The sequence below is a fragment of the Mobula birostris genome, chromosome 5 (assembly GCF_030028105.1).
Source record: "Mobula birostris isolate sMobBir1 chromosome 5, sMobBir1.hap1, whole genome shotgun sequence".
NCBI classification, from domain to species: domain Eukaryota; kingdom Metazoa; phylum Chordata; class Chondrichthyes; order Myliobatiformes; family Myliobatidae; genus Mobula; species Mobula birostris.
This window is the reverse complement of record NC_092374.1, coordinates 90,873,822-90,896,348: the sequence shown is the minus strand read 5'-3', so window position 1 is coordinate 90,896,348 and position 22,527 is coordinate 90,873,822. Positions and strand designations below refer to the sequence as shown.

The 22,527-nt window shown below is 46.1% G+C and overlaps 1 protein-coding gene across 1 annotated transcript in view; it reads right to left on the bottom strand.

Annotated features, from left to right (window-relative positions):
* LOC140198376 (uncharacterized) overlaps positions 1–22,527 on the bottom strand; it is a 141,538-nt gene that overhangs the window by 32,227 nt on the left and 86,784 nt on the right. Inside the window, exons 9-11 of the mRNA XM_072259471.1 lie at positions 21,689–22,456; positions 10,438–10,575; positions 399–520 (exon numbers count right to left, since the gene is read on the bottom strand). Coding sequence (XP_072115572.1) covers positions 399–520; positions 10,438–10,575; positions 21,689–22,456 — 1,028 coding nt within the window. The remainder of the gene's footprint in view (positions 1–398; positions 521–10,437; positions 10,576–21,688; positions 22,457–22,527) is intronic.

Below are 22,527 nucleotides of genomic sequence, written 5' to 3'. Positions count from 1 at the left end.
AATCATCAGTAGAGGGAAGGAGAAAGACATGAGCAATGTCATGGGAGATTTTAATGCCAAAATAGGCAGGGACAATGCAGGATACGAACAGGTGATGGGGAACCATGGTCTTAGAAATGAATGAAAATGGGGAATGATTTGTTGAAACTTGTGGTAACTTCAGGCTAGTTATTTGAGGAAGCTTATTCCCACATCTGCAAATATGCAAGGCAACATGGATATCACCAAACAAGGTAACAGAGAACCCAATCAACCACCTAAGATCACTCCATGATGTAAGACTGAAATGTCATGCAGATGTAGGGTCAGACTGCCATCTTCTGATCGGCAAAGCACCAAGGAATTTAAAAAGAAGCTACACATTGTCCAATCAGTGACTGGAGTACAATGTGAGCTACCTGAAAGATAAAGAAACAGCTCAGAGATTTGCCTTCACACTTTCCAACAGGTTCCAGGCACTTGAGGACCTTGATAGCAAAGACAAATGGACTGCTGTCAAAATGGAACTTGTGATGAAGTGCTGGGAAAAAGGACATTTCAGAATCAGAATCAGGTCTATTATCACCGGCATGTGACGTGAAATTTGTTAACTTAGCAGCAGCAGTTCAACGCAATTCATAATCCTGCAGAGAGAGGAAAAAAATAATAAATAAAATAAAACATAATAAATTAGCAAGTAAATCAATTACATATATTGAACAGATTATTAAAAAAATGTACAAAACCAGAAATACTGTATATTAAAAAAATGAGGTAGTGTCCAAAGCTTCAAAGTCCATTTAGGAATCAGATGGCAAAGGGGAAGAAGCTGTTCCTGAATCGCTGAGTGTGTGCCTTCAGGCTTCTGTATCTCCTACCTGATGGTAACAGTAGGAAAGTTCATGCCCTGGGTGCTGGAGATCTTTAATAATGGACGCTGCCTTTCTGAGACACCGCTTCCTAAAGATGTTCTGGGTACTTTGTAGGCTAGTGCCCAAGATGGAGCTGACTAGATTTACAAACTTCTGCAGCTTCTTTCGGTCCTGTGCAGTAGCCCCTCCATACCAGACAGTGATGCAGCCTGTCAGGATGCTCTCCACGGTACAACTATAGAAGTTTATGAGCATGTTTGTTGTCGTGCCAAATCTCTTCAAACTCCTAATAAAGTACAGCCACTGTCTTGCCTTCTTTATGACTACATCAATATGTTGGGACCAGGTTAGATCCTCAGAGATCTTGACACCAAGGAACTTGAAGCTGCTCGCTCTCTCCACTTCTGATCCCTCTATGAGGATTGGTACATGTTCATCTTACCCTTCCTGAAGTCCACAATCAGCTCTTTCATCTTACAGACATTGGGTGCCAGGTTGTTGCTGCAGCACCATTCCACTAGTTGGCATATCTCTCTCCCTCACACCCTCTCATCTCCACCTGAGATTCTACCAACAATGGTTGTATAGTCAGCAAATTTGTATGCCTAGCCACACAGTCATGTATATACAGAGAGTAGAGCAGTGGACTAAGCACACACCCCTGACATGCGCCAGTGTTGATCGTCAGTGAAGAGGATATGTTATCACTAATCTGCACAGACTGTGGTCTTCCGGTTAGGAAGTCGAGGATCCAATTACAGTGGGAAGTCGAGGATCCAATTACAGAGCATAAGGATTGGAGTGGTGGAAACAGTCAGCAAGGGGAGACATTAAAGGAAAAATGCAATAGAAGCAGAACTAGGAACAAGGAAACGGAGGCACAGAGGAAATATGACATGTGCACAGCAAAGTATGTAGAAACAACAAGAGGGACTCGAGAGAGTATATCACTGCTCTTGCGTCTTTAGCAGAAGAAGCCTTGGCAAATGGGAATATGGACGAACTATATGACGCTACCATGAAACTAGCTGGCAAATTCAACCAGATCAACACTCAAGTGACGGATAAAGACGGAAATGTCCTAACGAAAGAAGACAAACTGTTCTAACATTGGGCACATTATTTCAATGAGCCTCCTGCGGAATCTTCTTTCATTCCAGAAGCACCATCAGACTTAGAAGTCTTCTGTGCTGAGTCATCAAAGAAGGAAACCATTCCGGCAATCAAGAGGCTAAAGTAAGGAAAAGCAGCTGACCCAAACAGCATACAACCAGAGAGTTTGAAGGCAAACCCCAAACTTCCGGTAGATATCACATACACTTGTTCTGCGACATCAAGGACAAAGAAAAGATTCCACAAGAGTGGAAGGAAAGTTACATAATCAAGCTTCCTATGTTGTACGGTCCTATGCTGTTTGACTCATTGAGTTGCTCCAGTGCTCCAGACTCCTGCATCTGCAGTTTTTTTTGTGCTTGCCCACCACCCTGGTGAATCTCCTCTGCACCTTCGCCAGTGCAAAATAACACGAGTCTAAACCAATGGCTGATGGTTGGAATGGACTCAAAAGGCCAAAGGGCCTATTTCTGTGCTTTATGTGTCTTTGACTCTGACAAGTGATTAAAAGCTCAGTTATTCCTCCTAAGGCAACCACAAACTGCTCCATTCTTCAACACCCATTTAACACCAAACATGAGCTTCGCTTTCCCGGTTTACACTGATTGTCTCAACTCCCAACTGGAGAGCAGTGTGGGAGGACTTGTCCAGTCCTGTTGTTTCTCCATGTTCCAACTTCTGTACAGGTGATGTCCCCTGTCAATAGAAGTTGACAAAGAGGTTAGCGGCAGCATTTGCAATGTAGTCAGCCAAGGATCATTTAACTCCATAGTCTCCTCTGTCTTCTCAGGGGGATTTAATGGATCGTATTAAAACAATTATAAGTAAGGCACAGCAGTAGCTGTATTTCATCAGGAGTTTGATGAGATTAGGTACGTCAGCAAAGACTAACAAATTTGTACCGTGAAGAGCATTCTAACTGGTTGCATGACTATCTGGTAAGGAGGGGTCACTGCACAGGATCAGAAAAGGCTTCAGAAAGTTGCAAACCCAACCAAGAACACTAATGATACAGGCACCGCTACATACTCACAATGCGAACTCAGACGGCTCCATCAGGAGCACTGGCCTCACCAGTACCCACGACATTTGCAAGGAGTGATGCCTCAACAAGCAACATCCATCATTAAGGAATTCCATTACTCAGGACATGCCCTCTTCTGATCGCTACCATCAGGCAGGATGTAGAGTTAAATTAAACGAATTGTGTAAAATGAAAAAAAAAGTGAGGTAGTGCTCATGAGTTCAATGTCCATTCACAAATCTGATGGCAGAGGGGAATGATGGGAATTGATTTGTACAAGTTGACTTTCCTTGTGATTTGTAATTGAGGAACACACCACTGGACAGGTACTTTGCGCGATGACTCTAAAGGGAAACCTGGATAACAAGAGTGGAACCTGGAATTTATCTCTCACTACAAACACACACAGAAGGTTGGAGGAACTCAGCAAGTCAGGTCTGAGGAAAGAAACAAACAGCCGAGGTTTCAGGCACATACCCTTCATCAGGGCTGTAAAGGAAGAGAGAAGACAAGAGAATAAGAAGATGGGGCGGGGGTAAGGAGCATAGGTGGGCAGGTGATAGGTGAGGCCAGGTGTCGGGTGGGTGGGAGATGAGGTGAGAAGCTGGAAGAGTTCAATCGCTGAAGGAGAAGGAATCTGATAGGAGAGGAGAGTAGATCATGGGTGAAAGGGAAGCAGGTGGGAACCAGAGGGATGTGATGACCAGGTGAAGAGAAGAGAAGGTGTAAGAGGAGATCCAGATGGAGAATGGAAAAAGGAGAAAATATAGGACATTCATGGCATTAGAGGAGCCCTTGAACCAACATGTCAGAATGGGAATGGATAGTGGAATTAAAATTGTTGGCAATAAGGAAATCTTCTCTGTTGCAAGGGAGACAAGAAGCTTGCTTACGGAGTATTAGCGAACAACCGAAGAGGAAATTGATCTCAATGTCACCGATATTGCTGAGAGCTCCTGGCGTTTTGCCTACTTGTGCCTACCAGTCAACCCTGGGAATTCAGAACAAATTACCTGCAATTAAGTGGTGCACTTGGTGGTAGAACGCTGGAGTGAATTCCATGTTTGTATCTCTCTCCAAGTGAAATTAACTCAGGACCGGGTGCTGAACCAAGTAGATGAAGTTGTAGTACAGTTACAGATCAGCAGGTATGATGTTGCGGGCATCAATGAATTGAAGCTAAAAGAAGATTATTGCTGGGAGATTAACGTCCAAGGATGCACATTGTATCGAAAGGATAGGCAGGTAGGTGGAGGGGATGGGGTGGCTCCGTTGGTAAAAAATGAAATCCAATCATTAGAAAAAGATGACATAGGATCGGAAGGTATAGAATTATTGTGGGTAGAGCTAAGGAACTGCAAGGAGAAAATGATCCTGATGGGAGTTATATACAGACCTCCAAACAGTAGTAAAGATGTGGTCTACAAATTATAGCAGGGGATAGAAAATGCACATAAAAAAGGGCAATGACAAGATAGTCATGGGGGATTGCAATATGCAGGTAGAGTGGGAAAATTAGTTTGGTGCTGGATCCCAAAAGGGAAATTCTAGAGTGCCCATGAGATGGCTTTTTAAGAGCAGCTCATGGTTGAGCCCACTAGGGGTCAGCTATTCTGGACTGGGTGTTGTGCAATGAAATGGACTTGATTAGAGGTTTAAGGTGAAAGTGCCCTTAGAGACAAGTGATCATAATATGATAGAAGTCACCCTGCAATTTGAGAAGGAGAAGCTAAAGTAAGGTACTTCAGTAATACAGTGGAGTAAAGGGAAGTACAGTGCCATGAGAGAGGAGCTGACCAGAATTGTTTGGAAAAGAATACTGGAAGGGATGAAGGCAGAGAACATTGTGTGAAGTTTCAGGAAGCAAATTTGGAAGGCACAGGATGATGCAAAGAAGAAGTTTTCTAAAGGCAGGATGACGTGACAATGGTTGACAAGAGAAGTCAAACCTAACATAAAGAGAGGCAAATAATACGACAAAAATTAGTGGAAAGTATGAGGCTTGGGAAACTTTCAAAAAAACTAGCAGAAGACAACTAAAAAGTCATAAAGGAAAAGATGGAACACGAAGATATGCAGGTGAATAATATTAAAGAGGATACCAAATGTTTCTCCAGATATATAAAATGTAAAAGAGAGACAAGAGTAGATATTGGTTTGCTGTAAAATGATGTTGGAGATGTAGTAATGGAGAAACAAGAAAACAGTGGAAGAATAGAATAGGTATTTAGCATCAGTCTTCACTGTGGAAGACACTAGCAGTATGCTGGAAGTTCGAGAGTGTCAGGTGGCAGAAGTGTGCAAAGTTGTCACTATCAGGAGAAGGTTCTTGGGAAACTGAAAGTTCTGAATGCAGATAAGTCACCTGGACGAGGTGTTCTACAACCCAGAGTTCTGAAAGTGGTGGCTGAAGATATTGTGAGAACATTAATAGTGATCTTTTAAGAATTAATAGATTCTGGCATGGTTCCATAGAACTGGAACATTGAAAATGTTACTCCATTCTTCATGAGGGGAGAAAGGCAGAAGAAGGGAATCCAGTTAGTCTGACCTTAGTGGTCAGAAAGATGTTGGAGTCGATTATTAAGTAAGAAGTTTCAGAGTACTTGGAGGCACATGATAAAATAGGATGTAAGATTTTCCCCTTGCTTGGCGAATCTGTTGGAATTATTTGTAGAAGTTACAAGAAGGATAGTCTGTCAGATTGCATGGGGATCATGAGTGAACAGCCCTTTTCATGCCCAGTCACAGATTCTCAATTGGATTGAGGTCTGCAAGCTTGACTTGACCACTCCAGGACATTAACTTTGTTGTTTTTAAGCCATTCCTGTGTAGCTTTGGCTTTATGCTTGGAGTCATTGTCTTGCTGCAAAACAAATTCTCCCAAGTTATGATTCTCTTCAGTATTTCCTCCACCTCCAGGATTCCCTTGTATTTTGCTGCATTCATTTTACCCTCTACTTTCAGAAGCCTTCCAGGTCCTGCTGCAGTGAAACATCCCCGCAGCATGATGCAGCCACCACCATGCTTCACAGTAAGGATGATGACTGATGGCCAAAAAACTTAATTTTGGTTTCATCAAACCTTAGAACCTTCTTTCAGCTGACTTCAGAATCTCCCACGTGCCTTCTAGCAAACTCTTCTGGCCGAGGTATCAAGTGAGCTTTTTTTCAACAGTGGCTTTCTCTTTGCCACTCTCCCATAAAGTTGCAACTGGTGAAGCAGCCGGGCAACAGTTGTTGTGTGCACACTCTCTCCCATCTCAGCCACTGAAGCTTGTAACTCCTCCAGAGTTGTCACAGGTCTCTTGGTGGCCTCCCTCACTAGTCCCCTTCTTGCACAGCCACTCAATTTTTGAGGATGGCCTGCTCAAGGCAGATTTACAGCTATGCCATATTCTTTCCATTTCTGGATGTTTGACTTAACTGTATTCCAGGGGATATTCAGTGACTTGGAAATTTTCTTGTATCCATCTCCTGATGAGCTTTTCAATAATCTTTTCGTGGAGTTGCTTGGAGTGTTCTTTTGTCTTCATGATGTAGTTTTTGGTAGGATACTGACTCACCAGCAGTTGGACCTTCCAGATACAGGTGTATTTTTACTACAATCAATTGAAATTGTTCAGTGTGTCCAGGACGGATTCCTGTTACAGTATGCTGTCAGGCCGACTAGGGGGAATGCCATACTAGATCTAGTACTAGGTAATGAACCAGGTCAGGTCATAGATCTCTCAGTGGGTGAGCATCTGGGGGACAGTGACCACCGCTCCCTGGCCTTTAGCATGAAAAAGGATAGAATCAGAAAGGACAAGAAAATTTTTAATTGGGGAAGGGCAAGTTATGAGGCTATAAGGCTAGAATTTGCGGGTGTGAATTGGGACGATGTTTTTGCAGGGAAATGAACTATGGACATGTGGTCGATATTTAGGGATCTCTTGCAGGATGTTAGGGATAAATTTGTCCCGGTGAGGAAGATAAAGAATGGTAGAGTGAAGGAACTGTAGGTGACAAGTGAGGTGGAAAATCTAGTCAGGTGGAAGAAGGCAGCATACATGAGGTTTAGGATGCAAGGATCAGATGGACCTATTGAGGAATATAGGGTAGCAAGAAATGAATTTAAGAAGGGGTTGAGAAGAGCAAGAAGGGGGCATGAGAAGGCCTTGGTGAGTAGAGTAAATGAAAACCCCAAGGCATTCTTCAATTATGTGAAGAACAAAAGCATGACAGGAGTGAAGGTAGGACCGATTAGAGATAAAGGTGGGAAGATGTGCCTGGAGGCTGTGGAAGTGAGCGAGGTCCTCAATGAATACTTCTCTTTGGTATTCACCAATGAGAAGGAACTTGATGATGGTGAGGCCAATCTGAGTGAGGTTGATGTTCTGGAGCATGTTGATATTAAGGGAGAGGAGGTGTTGGAGTTGTTAAAATACATTAGGATGGATAAGTCCCCGGGGCCTGATGGAATATTCCCCAGGCTGCTCCACGAGGCGAGGGAAGAGATTTCTGAGCATCTGGCTAGGATCTTTATGTCCTAGTTGTCCACGGGAATGGTACCGGAGGATTGGAGGGTGGCGAATGTTGTCCCCTTGTTCAGAAAAGGTAGTTGGGATAGTCCGGGTAATAATAGACCAGTGAGCCCTACGTCTGTGGAGGGAAAGCTGTTGGAAAAGATTCTTAGAGATAGGATCTATAGGCATTTAGAGAATCATGGTCTGATCAGGGACAGTCAGCATGGCTTTGTGAAGGGCAGATCATGTCTAACAAGCCTGATAGAGTTTTTTGAGGAGATGACCAGGCATATAGATGAGGGTAGTGCAGTGAATGTGATCTATATGGATTTTAGTAAGGCATTTGACAAGGTTCCACATGGTAGGCTTATTCAAAAAGTCAGAAGGCATGGGATCCAGGGAAGTTTGGCTAGGTGGATTCAGTATTGGCTTGCCTGCAGAAGGGAGAGGGTCGTGGTGGAGGGAGTCCATTCGGATTGGAGGGTTGTGACTAGTGGTGTCCCACAGGGATCTGTTCTGGGACCTCTACTTTTCGTGATTTTTATTAACGACCTGGATGTGAGGGTAGAAGGGTGGGTTGGCAATTTTGCAGACGACACAAAGGTTGGTGGTGTTGTAGATAGTGTGGAGGATTGTCGAAGATTGCAGAGAGACATTGATAGGATGCAGGAGTGGGCTGAGAAGTGGCAGGTGGAGTTCAACCCGGAGAAATGTGAGGTGGCACACTTTGGAAGGACAAACTCCAAGGCAGAGTACAGAGTAAATGGCAGGATACTTGGTAGTGTGGAGGAGCAGAGGGATCTGGGGGTACATGTCCACAGATCCCTGAAAGTTGCCTCACAGGTAGATAGGGTAGTTAAGAAAGCTTATGGAGTGTTAGCTTTCATAAGTTGAGGGATAGAGTTTAAGAGTCGCGATGTAATGATGCAGCTCTATAAAACTCTGGTTAGGCCACACTTGGAGTGCTGTGTCCAGCTCTGGTCGCCTCACTGCAGAAAGGAAGTGGAAACTATAGAAAAGGTGCAGAGGAGATTTACAAGGATGTTGCCTGGATTGGGGAGCATGCCTTATGAGAATAGGTTGAGTGAACTCGGCCTTTTCTCCTTGGAGCAACAGAGGGTGAGAGATGACCTGACTGAGGTGTATAAGATGATGAGAGGCATTGATCGTGCAGACAGTCAGAGGCTTTTCCCCAGGGCTGAAATGGCTAGCATGAGAGGGCACAGGTTTAAGGTGCTGGGGAATAGATACAGAGGAGATGTCAGGGGTAAGTTTTTTTACGCAGAGAGTGGTGAGTGCGTGGGATGGGCTGCTGACGACAGTGGTGGAGGCGGATATGATAGGGTCATTTAAGAGACTCCTGGACAGGTACATGGAGCTCAGAAAAATAGAGGGCTATGGGTAACCCTAGGTAATTTCTAAGGTAAGAACATTTGGCACAGCTTCGTGGGCTGAAGGGCCTGTATTGTGTTATAGGTTTTCTATGTTTCTATCTTGGTGTTGTGTGTGTGTGTGTGTGTGTGTGTGTGTGCCCTTAACTCCTGGTGGAGTCCTCGGGGCACTGTCATGACAAGCATTTTGCACCGATCTTTTTGGTATGCTCATCATATAGCGTGTCTTGGACATCTGAAACCTGGCAGAGCCCATCCCTCTCCAGGTTTTTTTTTACGAGTTGGAGTTGTTAGCACGACACTTAGCCCAGGCACGGATGGAGAGCGTGCAAGGGAGCCCCGAAGTCCAGCGCTGATGCCACAGCTGGCACGTGTGGTAATTGTGCATGGATCATAAAAGGTTGGTTTGCAGGTGCAGCAGGCTATCAAGGAGGCAAATGGGATGTTGGCCTTCATTGCTAAAGGGATTGAATTTAAGAGCAGAGAGGTTATGCTGCAACTGTACAGGGTACTGGTGAGGCTGCATCTGGAGTATTGCGTGCAGTTCTGTTCTGCTTACTTGAGCAAGGATATACTGGCTTTGGAGATGGCACAGAGGATGTTTACTGGGTTGATTCCAGAGATGAGGGGGTTAGACTATGAGGAAAGATTGGGTCGCCCGGGACTGTACTCACTGAAATTCAGAAGGATGAGAGGAGGTCTTATAGAAACATATAAAATTATGGAAGGGATAGACAAGATAGAGGCCGATCAGTTTTTCAAGATCAAGATCAATTTTTCCACTGGTAGGTGAGACTAGAACTAGTGGACATAGCCTCAAGATTCGGGGGAGTAAACGTAGGATGGAGATGAGGAGAAACTGCTTTTCCTAAAGAGTGGTGAATCTGTGGAATTCTCTGCCCAATGAAGCAGTGGAGGCTACCTCAGTAAATATACCTAAGTCAAGGTTGGGTGGGCTTTTGCATAGTAGGGGAATTAAGGGTTATGGGGAAAAGGCAGGTAGGTGGAGATGAGTCCGTGGCCAGATCAGCCATGATCTTATTGAATGGCGGAGCAGGCTTGATGGGCCAGATAGCCTATTCCAGCTCCTATTTCTAATCTTGTGTTCTTATAATAAACCAATACCCATTACCGTGGAACACAAAACCCTATCAAGTCCACTTTTACACTTACTCAAACCCATTGGATTCTCCCCACATTCTCATCAACTCCAACCTCCACCAACCCCTTCCCGGCCAGTTGCTACCCCTCATCCACACACACTAGAGGGTATTAATTTGCACACTGACCCTGCATGCCATTGGAAATTGGAAGGGAACCAGAGCACCTGGGGGGGTGGGGGGGGGACTTACATTGTCACATGGGTGCGTGCATGCAAACTCCACACACATGTACAAGCATAAATAGGTTGGGGTCAAACCCTATTCTCCGGTGCTGCGTGCCAGCAGCTCAACCCACTGCATCAATATGCCGTCTTTCATCTTTACAAAGAAAAAGATCATTCTCAACGCTTGTTTGCTTTGCGTGGAGTGGAATGCAGTGGCTACTTACGCTGGCTGTCTGGGTCCATTTCACAGTATGGTTCATTGCACTGGTATTGTATCAGAGACTGGTAGGAGGTGACACCACTCCCACTGAGGTACGTGAACTGTCCGTTCTCAATGGCAGGTGGAGAGCCGCAATCCACCGCTGAAGAGAGAAGGAACGAGAGGCAAAACATCAGCTAATGGTTGTTGGAGGTCAATCAGCCTATTTCAGCTCTTGCTTCACCCCTTGCCATCACGTCTTTAGACCTTTAACTATATACTCAATGTCGATAATCAATCTCCCTCCGCAGATGCTGCCTGACCCATTGATTTCTCCCGTCATCACACTCTGTTGTTCCAGATGGCAGAGGTGCAGGAGCCTGAAGAGCCACACTCAGTTTTTTTAACAACAGTTTTTTCCTCTCCACATATTCCTGAATGGTCCATTAACCCACGAACACTACCCCACTATCCCTCTTCCACACTGTCCATCTATCTATCTATGTCTGTCTGTTTGTTAGACCATGAGATATAGGAATAGAATTAGGCCATTTGGCCCATGAATCTGCTCTGCCATTTCATTATGACTATTCCTAATCTCTCTCAGCCCCATTCTCCTGTTTTCTCCCTGTAACCATCATGCCCTGACTAATCAAGAATATATCACAGCTCTGCTTTAAGTATACTCAATGACTTGACCTCCACAGTTGCCTGTGGCCATGAATTCCACAGATTCATCACTCTCTGGCTAAATAAATTCTTCCTTGTCTCTGTTCTAAAGACACCCCTCCATCCTGAGGCTGTGTCCTCTGGCCTTAGACTGTCTCACCACAGGAAACATTCCCTCTACATACACTCTACTGAGGCCTTACAACATTCGATGGGTTTCAATGAGATTCCCCCCTCATTCTTCTGAATTCCAGTGAATACAAGCCCAAAGCCATCAAACAGTCCTCATATGACAAGCCACTCAATCCCGGACTCATTTTCATGAACCTCGTTTGAACCCTCTCCGATGTTAGCACATTCCTTCTTTGATAAAGGGTCCAAAACTGCTCACGGTACTACAAGTGACGCGTCACCTGTGCTTTATAAAGCTTCAACATTACATTCTTTCTTATATATTCTAATTCTCTTGAAATCAATGCATTTGCCTTCCTTACCACCAACTCAATCTGCAAATTAACCTTTAGGAAATCCTGCACAAGGACTCACAAATCCCTTTGCACCTCCAATTTTTGAAATTTCTCTCCATTTGGAAAATAGTCTGCACTTCTATTTCTTCCACCAAAGTGCATGACTATTTACTTCCCAATACTATACTCCATCTATTGATCCATTTTCTTATTTATTTATCTATTTTTTTAGATTTTGAGGACACGCAGCCCTCTTTTATTGTCATTTAGTAATGCATGCATATGTACATGTGTATGTATTTATTGATTGTTTCGATGACTGAATGTAACATAGTAATTTTTATGTCATGCTGCTGCCACAATCAGCAAATTTCACAACGTATGTCAGTGATTCTGATTCTCACAAAGGAAGACACTAGTGGTTTTTTGGAGGTAATTGTCCCGGTCGCAGGAGTTGCTCAGGGCCCAGTCATCTTTATCAGTGTCTGTCCTTCTATCCTAAGGAAGCTCACAACAACTGCAGAATACTTCACTTCACAGCAGATGAAACAATCCATGCCTGTATTTAGCAACATTCTGAGTCAGAATCAGATTTGTCATGTCACGACTGAAAAGACCATGAGACATAAAAACAGAATTAGGCCATTCAGCATATCAAGTTTGCTCTGCCATTCCGTCATGGCTGATTTATTTTTCCTCTCAACCCTATTCTTCTGCCTTTTCCCCGTAACCTTTGACGCCCTTAATCATCAAGAACCTATCAACCACTGCCTTACATTTATCCAATGACATGGCCTCCCCAACCGTCTGTGGCAATGAACTCCCACGGATTCTCTACCCGCTGGCTAATTAAATTCCTCCTCATCTCTGTTCTAAGGGAGTGTCCTTGTACTCTGAGGTTGAGCTCTCTGGTCTGTGACTCTCCCCACTATGTGAAACTTTCAAATTGTTAACTGGCAATGGGCACAGTCATCTGAAGTCTTTGCTGCAACAAAATGTAACTATACTCAAGTGTCAACTGTCTGAGAAGGGATGCTTAATTTTGATCAAGGGCAGAGTTTAAAACTTACTCAGATTCAACCTTCACTCAGTTACTTCCAAGAACAGTGCTGGATGAAAATTAACAGTGTTTCCCTTCCTAAACTTGGGAAATTGAGGTTCATCATGAAATTTGTTGTTTTGCAGCAGCAGTAGAGTACAAAGACATAGAATTACTATGAATTACAAATCAAAGAGACTTTGACACCCAGGACCCTGAAACTGGACTGCTTCCCCTTATTCCGTTGCACAATTACAATTCCAGTCCTCTGGAAATGAATGCTAACAACTCATTTGCCTTGCTTACCACTGACTCAAACTAAAAGTTCAGCTTCAGCGAATCCTGCACGAGCACTCTCAAGTTCCTTTGCATCTCATATTTTTGAATTTTCTCTCCATTTAGAAAACAGTCCATGCTTTTATTTCCTCTACCAAAGTGCATGACCATACACTTCCTGACAGTTTTCCATCTGCTACTTCTTTGTCCATTACCCTAAACTGCGCAAGTCTGCCAGTACCCTCTCTACTTCCTCAAAACTACCTGCCCCTCCACCTATCTTTGTATCATCTGCAAAACTAGACAAAAAGCCACCAATTTTGTCATCCAAATCATTGACATATATAACGCAAAAAGAAGCGGTCCCAGCTCCAACCTCTGTGCAACACCACTAGTCACTGGCAGCCAATCAGAAAAGCTTCCCTTCATTCCCACTCTTTGTCTCCTGACAATCAGCCACTGCTCTACCCATGCTAGCATTTCCTGTAAAAGTATGGGCTCTTAATGTGTTAAACAGCCTCATATGTGGCATCTTGTCAAAGACCTTCTAAAATTCCAAGTGCACAACATCCGACAATTCTCTTTTCTCTAGCTATTTCTTCAAAGAATTCCAACAGGTTTGTCAGGCAAGATTTTCCCTTAAGGAAACCATACTGACTACAACGTACTTTGTCATGTGCCTCCAAATAACTCAAAACAACATCCTCAACAATTGACTCCAACCACTGAGGTCAGACTAACTGGCCTATAATTTTGTTACTTCTGCCTCTCTCCTGTCTTGAAGAGTGGAGCGACACTTGCAATTTTCCATTCCCCTAGAACCATGCCAGAATAATTTGACATATCATTACTAATGCCTCCACAATCTCTTCAGCCACCTGCTTCAGTACTGTGTGGTGCATACCAACTAGTTCATACCTTTCAGGTTCCCAAAAACCTTCTCCCTAGTAATGGCAATTTCCACACACACTTCTGTCCCCTGACACTCTTGAACTTCTGGCATACTGCAAGTATCTTCTATGGTAAAAATTGGTGCAAAATACTTATTCAGTTCACCCGTCATTTCCTTGACCCCATTACTACCTCTCCTGCATTGTTTTCCAATGGTCGGATATCTACTCTTGCCTCTCTTTCACATGTTATGTATCTGAAGAATCTTTCGGTATTCTCTTTAATACTATTGGCAGGCTTACTTTTGTATTCCATCTTTTCCCGCTTTATGACTTATTTGCCTTCTGTTGGTTTTTAAAGGCTTCCCAATCCTCTAGCTTTCCATTAACTTTTGCTCTATTGTATGCTCTCCCTTTGGCTTATATGCTGGATTTGACTGCTCTTGTCAGCCACCAGAGCCTGAAGAAGCACAGTCAGTGGAGAAGGAGCTGATCCTAAACCATTGACTGTGCTTCTTCGGTCTCCGGTGGCAGTAATGAGAAGACAGTATGTCCTAGATGGTGAGGACTCTTGATCATGGATGCCGCATTTTTGGGTCTTTGCCTTTTGAAGATGTTCATGGTGGTGGGAGACTAGCGCCCATGATCAGGCTGGCTAAGTTTACAACCCTTAGAAGCTAGTTCTGATCCTGTGCACTGGCCGCTCCACACCAGACTGTGATATAACCAACCAAATGCTCCCAAATGGACATCTGTAAAAATCTGCCGGAGTCCTTGGTGAGATACCGAATCTCCTAATGAAATATACCCACTGGCTGGCCTTCTTTATAATTACAACAGTATGCTGGGACCAGGATAGATCTGCAGAGATGTTGACATCCCAGAAAGTGAACCTGTTCACTCTTTCCACTGCTGGCTCATCGATAAGGACCGGTGTATGATCCCTCGATTTGCCCTTCCTGGTCCACAATAAATTCCTTGGTCTTACTGACGTTGAGTGCAAGGTTGTTGTTGCGACAAGGTTTTTGATCTATCTCAATTCCGTATGCCTCCTCGCCACCATCTGAAATTCTGCCGACAACAGTTGGCGAATTCATAATTGGCATACGCACTGTGCCTAAATCTCCAAAGCCTCCACTTTCTTCCTATAATTGGATGACCAGAACTGCACACGGTAGTCCACATGTGGCCTAACCAAACATGTATAAAGCTGCAACTCTGATTTTCTTCCTCTCATCACAAGGAGTTAGTAAGTGGGAAGACAATAAAGTCACTGAGGAAGAGGTGGACCTACAAGTGAAAAGGTTGTTATAACTAGGGGTGGTAATGGGGACGAGCTCCCAATCGAGTGTGCCTCAAACAGCCTCTGACAGCCAAGTGAAGGCACTGAGAAAGACATGGACATAGAAGTGAAAATCTGAGATCCTTAAAAGAAGAAGGGCAGGTCATTAGTGTGGCAAGAAAGATAAACTTGATGCATTTCTTGGTATGACACCAACGACTCTAGAAACTTTCTACAGATGCACCACGGTGAGCATTGTGGCTAATTACATCACCACCTGGTATGGAGGGGCCACCACATAGTACTGGAAAAATCTGCAGGGAGTTCTAAACTCAGCCATCTACATCATGGGCACTATCCTCTCCACCAATGAAGACATCTTCAAAAAGGCATTCTCAAGAAGGCGCAAACACGAGAAAATCTGCAGATGCTGGAAATTCAAGCAACACACACACGAAATGCTGGTGGAATGCAGCAGGCCAGGCAGCATCTATAGGAAGAAGTACAGTCAACGTTTTGGATTGAGACCCTTCATATAGATAAAGATATAGATGCTGCCTGGCCTGCTGTGTTCCACCAGCATTTTGTGTGTGTTGCTCAAGAAGGCGGCATGCATTGTTAAGGACCCTCACCACCCAGGACTCGCCTTCTTTGCATTATTACCATCACGGAGAAGGTACAGGAACCAGAAGACCCATTCTCAATGTTTTAGGAACAGCTTCTTCCCCTCCGCCACCAATTTCTGAGCAGACAATGAACCATGAATACTATCTCACTATTTTGCTCCCTTTTTGCACTACTTTTAAAAATATATTTCTTACTGTAACTTAGAGCAACATTTTAATAGATTGCACTTGACTGCTGACACAAAACAACAAATCTCAAGACATACGGTTTGTCAATAATAGCAAACATGATTGTGATTCAGGTAGTTCCTGATCTGGATTCTGATTCTAATTCTGTTTCTGAGTCTATTTGTAATTCGCGTTCTGAGCCTGGCAGAATACAAGAGCAGAGAGGCTTTATGGAACTATGTTTGGCTCTAGTTAGACCCTGTGTACAGTTGTAGTACACATATTATAAGACAGACTTGATTAGGCTGGAGTGTGTGTAGGGGAGATTTAGGTATCATTACCAGGAATGAAAGGTTGTAGCTTCAAGGAAGATTAGAAAGAGTGGGTAGTTTTCCCTGAAGCACAAAGCAAGGGGAGACTTCAAAGTTAAGTTCAAATTTTGAAGTAAATTTATTATTGAAGTATGTACATGTCATCATATAACACACAGAAATGGACAAACAACCAATGTGGAAAAGAAGACAAACTGCACACATCCAAGGAAAAAAATAATACAGAGAATATGAGTTGTAAAGTCCTTGAAAGTGAGTCCATAGGAATCAGTTCAGTATTGGAGTGAGTCAAGATATCCACACTGGTTCAGGAGCCTGATCATTATAGGGTAAAAATTGTTCCTGAACCTGGTGGTGTGGGAACCAATGTCTTCACTGAGGTGTATGGAATATGAAGGGTGTGGGTAGAGTAAATGGTTGGTCCCAAGCCCGGCTGTGAAAGGAGGGTTGGGCATGGGCCTGGCATACCCGTCTCATAAAAACCCAGAGCTACAGAAATGCAACAGAACTTCCAAAGAGCTCATCCCTGAGAGAGGGAGGATCTCCAAGATGGCCCACACCTGGGGACAACTTGAAAAACTGCCCCTGGAAAGAGAAACCTGGCAAGCTGCAAAGAATAAGAAGTAGAGGTAGCAGTAGTTCAGCACCCTGCCCCCCCCCACCCTGGATCAGGGTCATCTGAAGCCATGGGAGCCGGTACGAGCAGCCGGTGCAGACCACAATCCTGGTTATGTGACCACTGACGCCAGGCAGACAATCTCTTAAGATTGATAATGGCTGGGGTCACCAGTCTTGGAAAGACACTGCCCAAATGAAGACAATGGCAAACCACTTCTGTAGAAAAATTTACCAAAAACAGTCATGGTCATGGAAAGACCATGTTCGCTCATGTCATAGAACAGGAATGAATGAGTGTGGGCGAAGGTAAGGTGGAGTGAGAGATTTAATGTAATTGGTAAATTGGTTCATTGTTGTCATATGTACAGAAAAATGTTTTGCATGCCATCCACACACATCATGTCCGCATAGGAGCAGAATAAGGTTAGACTGCTCTGCCGATCCATCATACTGATATTTTATCCCTCTCAACCTAACCTTCTTGCCTTCTCTTCAAATCCTATGACTCCTACTAATAAATATCCTATCAAATATGCCAAACGTCATCACATCATTGCATTGGAAAAGAATAACAGTTGCAGAGAAAGTGCGGTGCAGGCAGACTGTAAGGTGCAAGAGAGACTGCGGACGCTGGAAATCGGGAGCAGCACACGCAAAATGCTGGAGGAACTCATCAAGTTATGCTGCATCTGTGGAGTGAAAAGAATAGATGACGTATCAGGTAGATATCCTTTATCAGGGGCAACATTGAGTGAGAGAGTGAGAGAAGGGGAGTGAGTGAGGGAGGTGGGAGCGTGTGAGAGAGTGTCTGTGTTGCTCATCACACAACAGAACCATTCAATAGTTTTATAACAGCGGGATAAAAACTGGCGGGTCGTGCTTTCAGACCTTTAAACCTTCTGCCCGATGGGAACCGGGATTTGTGTTGTCCCATGTGAGGGGGCTCCTTGATTGTGTTGGCTGCTTCACTGAGGGTAGTTGGGGAGATGGGGAAAAGGTTCCTCTCTAGACTACTCACCTGAACGCCACTAACCTCAGTCCCATGATGTCCGAGTAACCTGGATCACCAACAGCATTGGACCCTGAAAGGACTGGCTAGAGTGACAGCTCTTTAATGCTCAACTGGAGTCAGGATCTCCGCACGGAGTCCGTTATTCACCAGAACACATGACTATCAACCTGTCGGAAGGGGAGTCACGGATTCATGAACCAAAGGCCATTTGACCCGTCTAGGCCGGTTGGTGTCTCTGTGAGTTCATGTCCCAGAAGACAGTCTCCCCTCCTTGGACTCTGTACTTCGCACTGCCTTCGTAAAGCAGCGAGTATATAGAAAAGACCCCTCTCACCTGAGACATTCTTTCTGTTCACACTCTCCCAACGGGCAGAAAAATCAAAAGCATGAAAGCGCGTACCATACTGCAAGGCTCCTGGTCAGCTGTGACTCTGTGGGTAATTGAAAATAAGCATATTGTATCCCGACGATTCATTTGAGGTATCCTTCAGGTCTTTGGTTTGTTACTCTTGCATCCAGACAACATGGTCAGTAGGCTTAGCCTGCAGCACACACAAAGTGCTGGAGGAACTCAGCAGGCCAGGCAACATCTGTGGAAAAGAGTACAGTCGATGTTTCGGTTGTTCCTCCCGCGGGACTGGAGGAAAGGTGGTGGGAGGGGAGAGAGAAACACCAGAAGATAGGTAAAACCTGGAGGGGTAGGGATGAAGTTAAGAGCTGGAAAGTTGATCGGTGAAAGAGACAGAATGTCATGGTCCAGTCCGTGAAGTCTGCATTCCGGTTCACGGTCCGGTCCGTGGACTCAGGACTCCGGGTCTTCCAGCTGTCCCTTGTTTGGTTGAATTAATCATAGGCATTTGATTCCCATCTTTGGGCTTGGAATTTAAGTAGCCTTGGGTTTGGGTGTGGTCTGCTGGTTTGTCTTGTCAGTCTTCCTTAGAGCAACCTGCTGCTGGAAGGCTAGTGAAACCATTTGTGATCTCTAGGCCTGGTTGGAGGACCACTGCTTCATGGAGCCTTGTTGCCACTTGTTGGAGTGGTCTTTGTGGTATGGATTTGGCTGTTTCCTGGGCCAGCTGAGTGGGTGCCAGCCACTCCGAGCTAGGTAGGGATCCGGCTGTTTCCGTAGCCAGTGGAGGTTGCTGGCTGTAACTGCGACTCGGAGCTTCCACCGAGCAGAGATGAAACTGTCTGTCATTCTTTGGTGTTTGTCTCTTCTTGTCCTTGCCTGTATGGGGTAAGTCAGGCCGTTTTGCCGTTGCCCTGTCTGGCCATTCTGCCGTTACCCAATGGATGGTCCTGTCCCACCTTGGTGTGGAGAAGTTGAGTCCCGGCTTGCCTTAGTATAAGTCCTGGCTCTATGTCTATGTACTGTCCGGTCTCATGTTGGTGTTGTGTTAACGATGAGTTCTTGCTTTTCGAAGGACAAGTCCTGGTTCTATGTTGATGTTCAGTTCCCAGTCGGTCTCTCAGCTCCAGCCTCTGCATTTCAAGACGAAGATCCCGCAGCCAAGCTCCAAGAACCCAAGCCTTGAGGATCCCGCAGCCAAGCTCCAAGAACCCAAGCTTCAAAGATCCCACAGCCAAGCTCCAAGAACCCAAGCCTCAAAGATCCCACAGCCAAGCTCCAAGAACCCAAGCCAGCCTCAAAGATCCCGCAGCCAAGCTCCAAGTACCCAAGCCTCGAGGATCCCATAGCCAAGCCCCAAGAACCCAAGCTTCAAGGATCCCGCAGCCAAGCTCCAGGAACCCAAGCCTCGAGGATCCTAAGCCAAGCTCCCAAGAACACTAGCCTCGAGGATCCCAAGCCAAGCTCCAAGAACACTAGGCTGAAGACCCCAGCCTGCAGCCAGGCTCAAGACCCAAGACCCCAGCCTGCAGCCAGGCTCAAGACCCAAGACCCCAGCCTGCAGCCAGGCTCAAGACCCAAGACCCCAGCCTGCAGCCAGGCTCAAGACCCAAGACCCCAGCCTGCAGCCAAGCTCAAAACCCAAGACCTCAGCCTCAAGAGCAAAGGCCCCAGCCTGTCTCCAAGCTGAGGCCTCTAGACCCCGCCATGTCCTGTCCTGAAGCCATGTCATGTTCTTGCCTGGTTCTGGGGTCCAAGCCCGAGGCAAGACCCAGGTTCTGGGTCCTTGTCCTGTCTCGGGCTTGGAGTCAAAGCCTCGTCTCCTAGCCTATGGTTCCTAGTCCTGGTCCCGCTTTCCCTAGCCCAAGTCTGCATTCTTGTCTCTGCTCCTGGTCCGAATCCTGTCACGTCCCTACCCTGTCAAGTTCTGTTCCTTGTACTTCGGTGTCTGTGTCTTGCGTTTGGGTCCGTTCCCAGCACCCCATTGTGAAACAGAAGGCCGTGGAAGAAAGAAAAAGGAGGGAGGAGCACCAGAGGGAGGCGATGGGCAGGCAGGTAGATAAGGTGAGAGAGGGAAAGGGGGATGGGAAATGGTGAAAGGGAGGGGGTGGCCTTATCCTAAATCTGATACATCGATATTCATGCTATCAGGTTGGAGGCAACCCAAACAGAATATCAGGTGTTGTTTCTCCAACTTAAGTGTTGCCTCATCACGACAGTGGAGGAGGCCATAGACGGACATATCGGAATGGGAAGTGGCATTAAAATGAGTGGCCCCTGGGAGATCCCACTTTTTTTTTGGCGGAGTACGGTGCTCGGCGAATCTGCATCGGGTCTCACCGATATACAGGAGCCCACACCGGGAGCACCGAACACACTATGTGACCCCAACAGACTCACAGGTGAAATGTCGCCTCCCCTGGAGGGACTGTTTGGGGCCCTGAATGGTAGTGAGGGGAGGAGATGTAAGGGGCAGATGTAGCACCTGTTTCACTTGCAAGGATAAGAGCCAGGAGGGAGATCAATGGGGAGGGACGAATGGACAAGGGAGTCGCGGAAAGCAGAAAGTGTGAGTGTCGGGGGGTGAGGGACGGAGGGAAAGATGTGATTGGTGGTGGGATCCAGTTGGAGGTGGCGGAAGTTTCGGAGAATTATGTGCTGGACGTGGAGGCTGGTGGGGTGGTAGGTGAAGACATGTGAAACCCTATCCAAGGCAGGGTGACGGGTGGAACTCTAATATTAAAATCGAACCATTTGAACTCACTGATTTATTTATTGCTTGTTTGTACAGTATTTATTTATTTATTGGGATACAGTGCGACGTTCTCTGCCCAGCAATCCCCCAATTTAATCCTGTTTAATCACTGTGGGAGGAAACAGGAGCACAAACTCCTTACAGGTCTTTGAACCGTGGGAAACAGGAAGGATGTACAAACTCTCACAGGCCATGTGGGTTTGAACCTGGGTCGCCTGCCCTGTAAAGCATGGTGCTAACCACCACACTACTGTGAAACACTGCAGCCACAAAACAAATTTCACGACATTTCTTAGTGATAATAAACTCGATTCTGATTCAGAGAGTGGTCGGTTCGCAGAACACACTGTTGAGGTTGGTGGTAGGGGCAGTTAAGATACATTGGTGGGTAAGAGAAAATGGAAGCTGTGTATAAGGCAAACACGAGGAAATCTGCAGATACGAGGAATTCTGCAGATGCTGGAAATTCAAGCAACACACATCAAAGTTGCTGGTGAACGCAGCAGGCCAGGCAGCATCTCTAGGAAGAGGTACAGTCAACGTTTCGGGCCAAGACCCTTCGTCAGGACCGCTTCTACGTCCTGACGAAGGGTGTCGGCCCGAAACGTCGATTGTACCTTTTCCTAGAGATGCTGCCTGGCCTGCTGCGTTCACCAGCAACTTTGATGTGTTTTGCTGTGTATGAGGGAAGGGTTCGATTGATGGTTTAGATATGTAGCTCCAAGAGGGCCTGTTCTGGGGCAAAGAGGGCAGTTGTCTGATTTGATCGGGCTGAAGCCCTTTCCGGGATGTTAGTTCTTCTCCATAATCTGCTCTATCCAGTCCAGGTAATTGACCACCTTGGTGTAAAATCCCACCGTGCCGCACTTGACACCCCAAGACACAATACCCCCGACGTAGAAGCGGTCGTTCCTGGGCTTGGGGAAGGGGAAGACAAAAGCCCCCCCGCTATCTCCCTGGCATGTATCTGAGCCAACACCACCCTCTTCCACCGCTACTTCGCCGGCACAGATCATGTTGTTGGTGACCGTGACCGGGTCCTGGGCCACTGTTTGCCGACACCTATCCAGATCCAGCACCGGGAGCCGGGTGTACATCAGCTCGGCAGGCAGCGTATTGTTTTCCGTCACTCCCCAGCCGGCCACCAGCCCCATCTGCCTCAGCAGCGGCCCCGACTGCGCTCTCTCGGGGAGACAGATGGGGGAGACGTCAGGCCCCAGGGTCACCGGCGAGCGGAGCCGCACCAAGGCGATGTCGTTATCGTAGTTGTGGACGCCATCGAGCAGGGACTGCTGGTAGCCCTGGTGTATGAAGATCCGGTCGGCCGAGAGGCGTTGGGCTTGGTCCCGCCGCCGCAAGTCAGTGAAGCCGGCGAATAGACTGTGCTCCCGCAGGTCATGCACGACATGGGCGGCCGTCAGCACCCAGCGCTCTGAGAGCAGCGCCCCCGCGCCCTGCACCCCGCCGAAGCGCACCAGCCACGGGAAGTTGCCCCTCTTCGCCACGGAGCCCCGCAGCACCCGCTCCCGGAACGTGACGGGGTTGCTCGGTCTACCGCACACTGCAGGAGAGCGGGGAAGGTGGTGGGGATGAAAGGAGAAGAGAGGGGTCAGATCAGTCGGTGAGAGATTG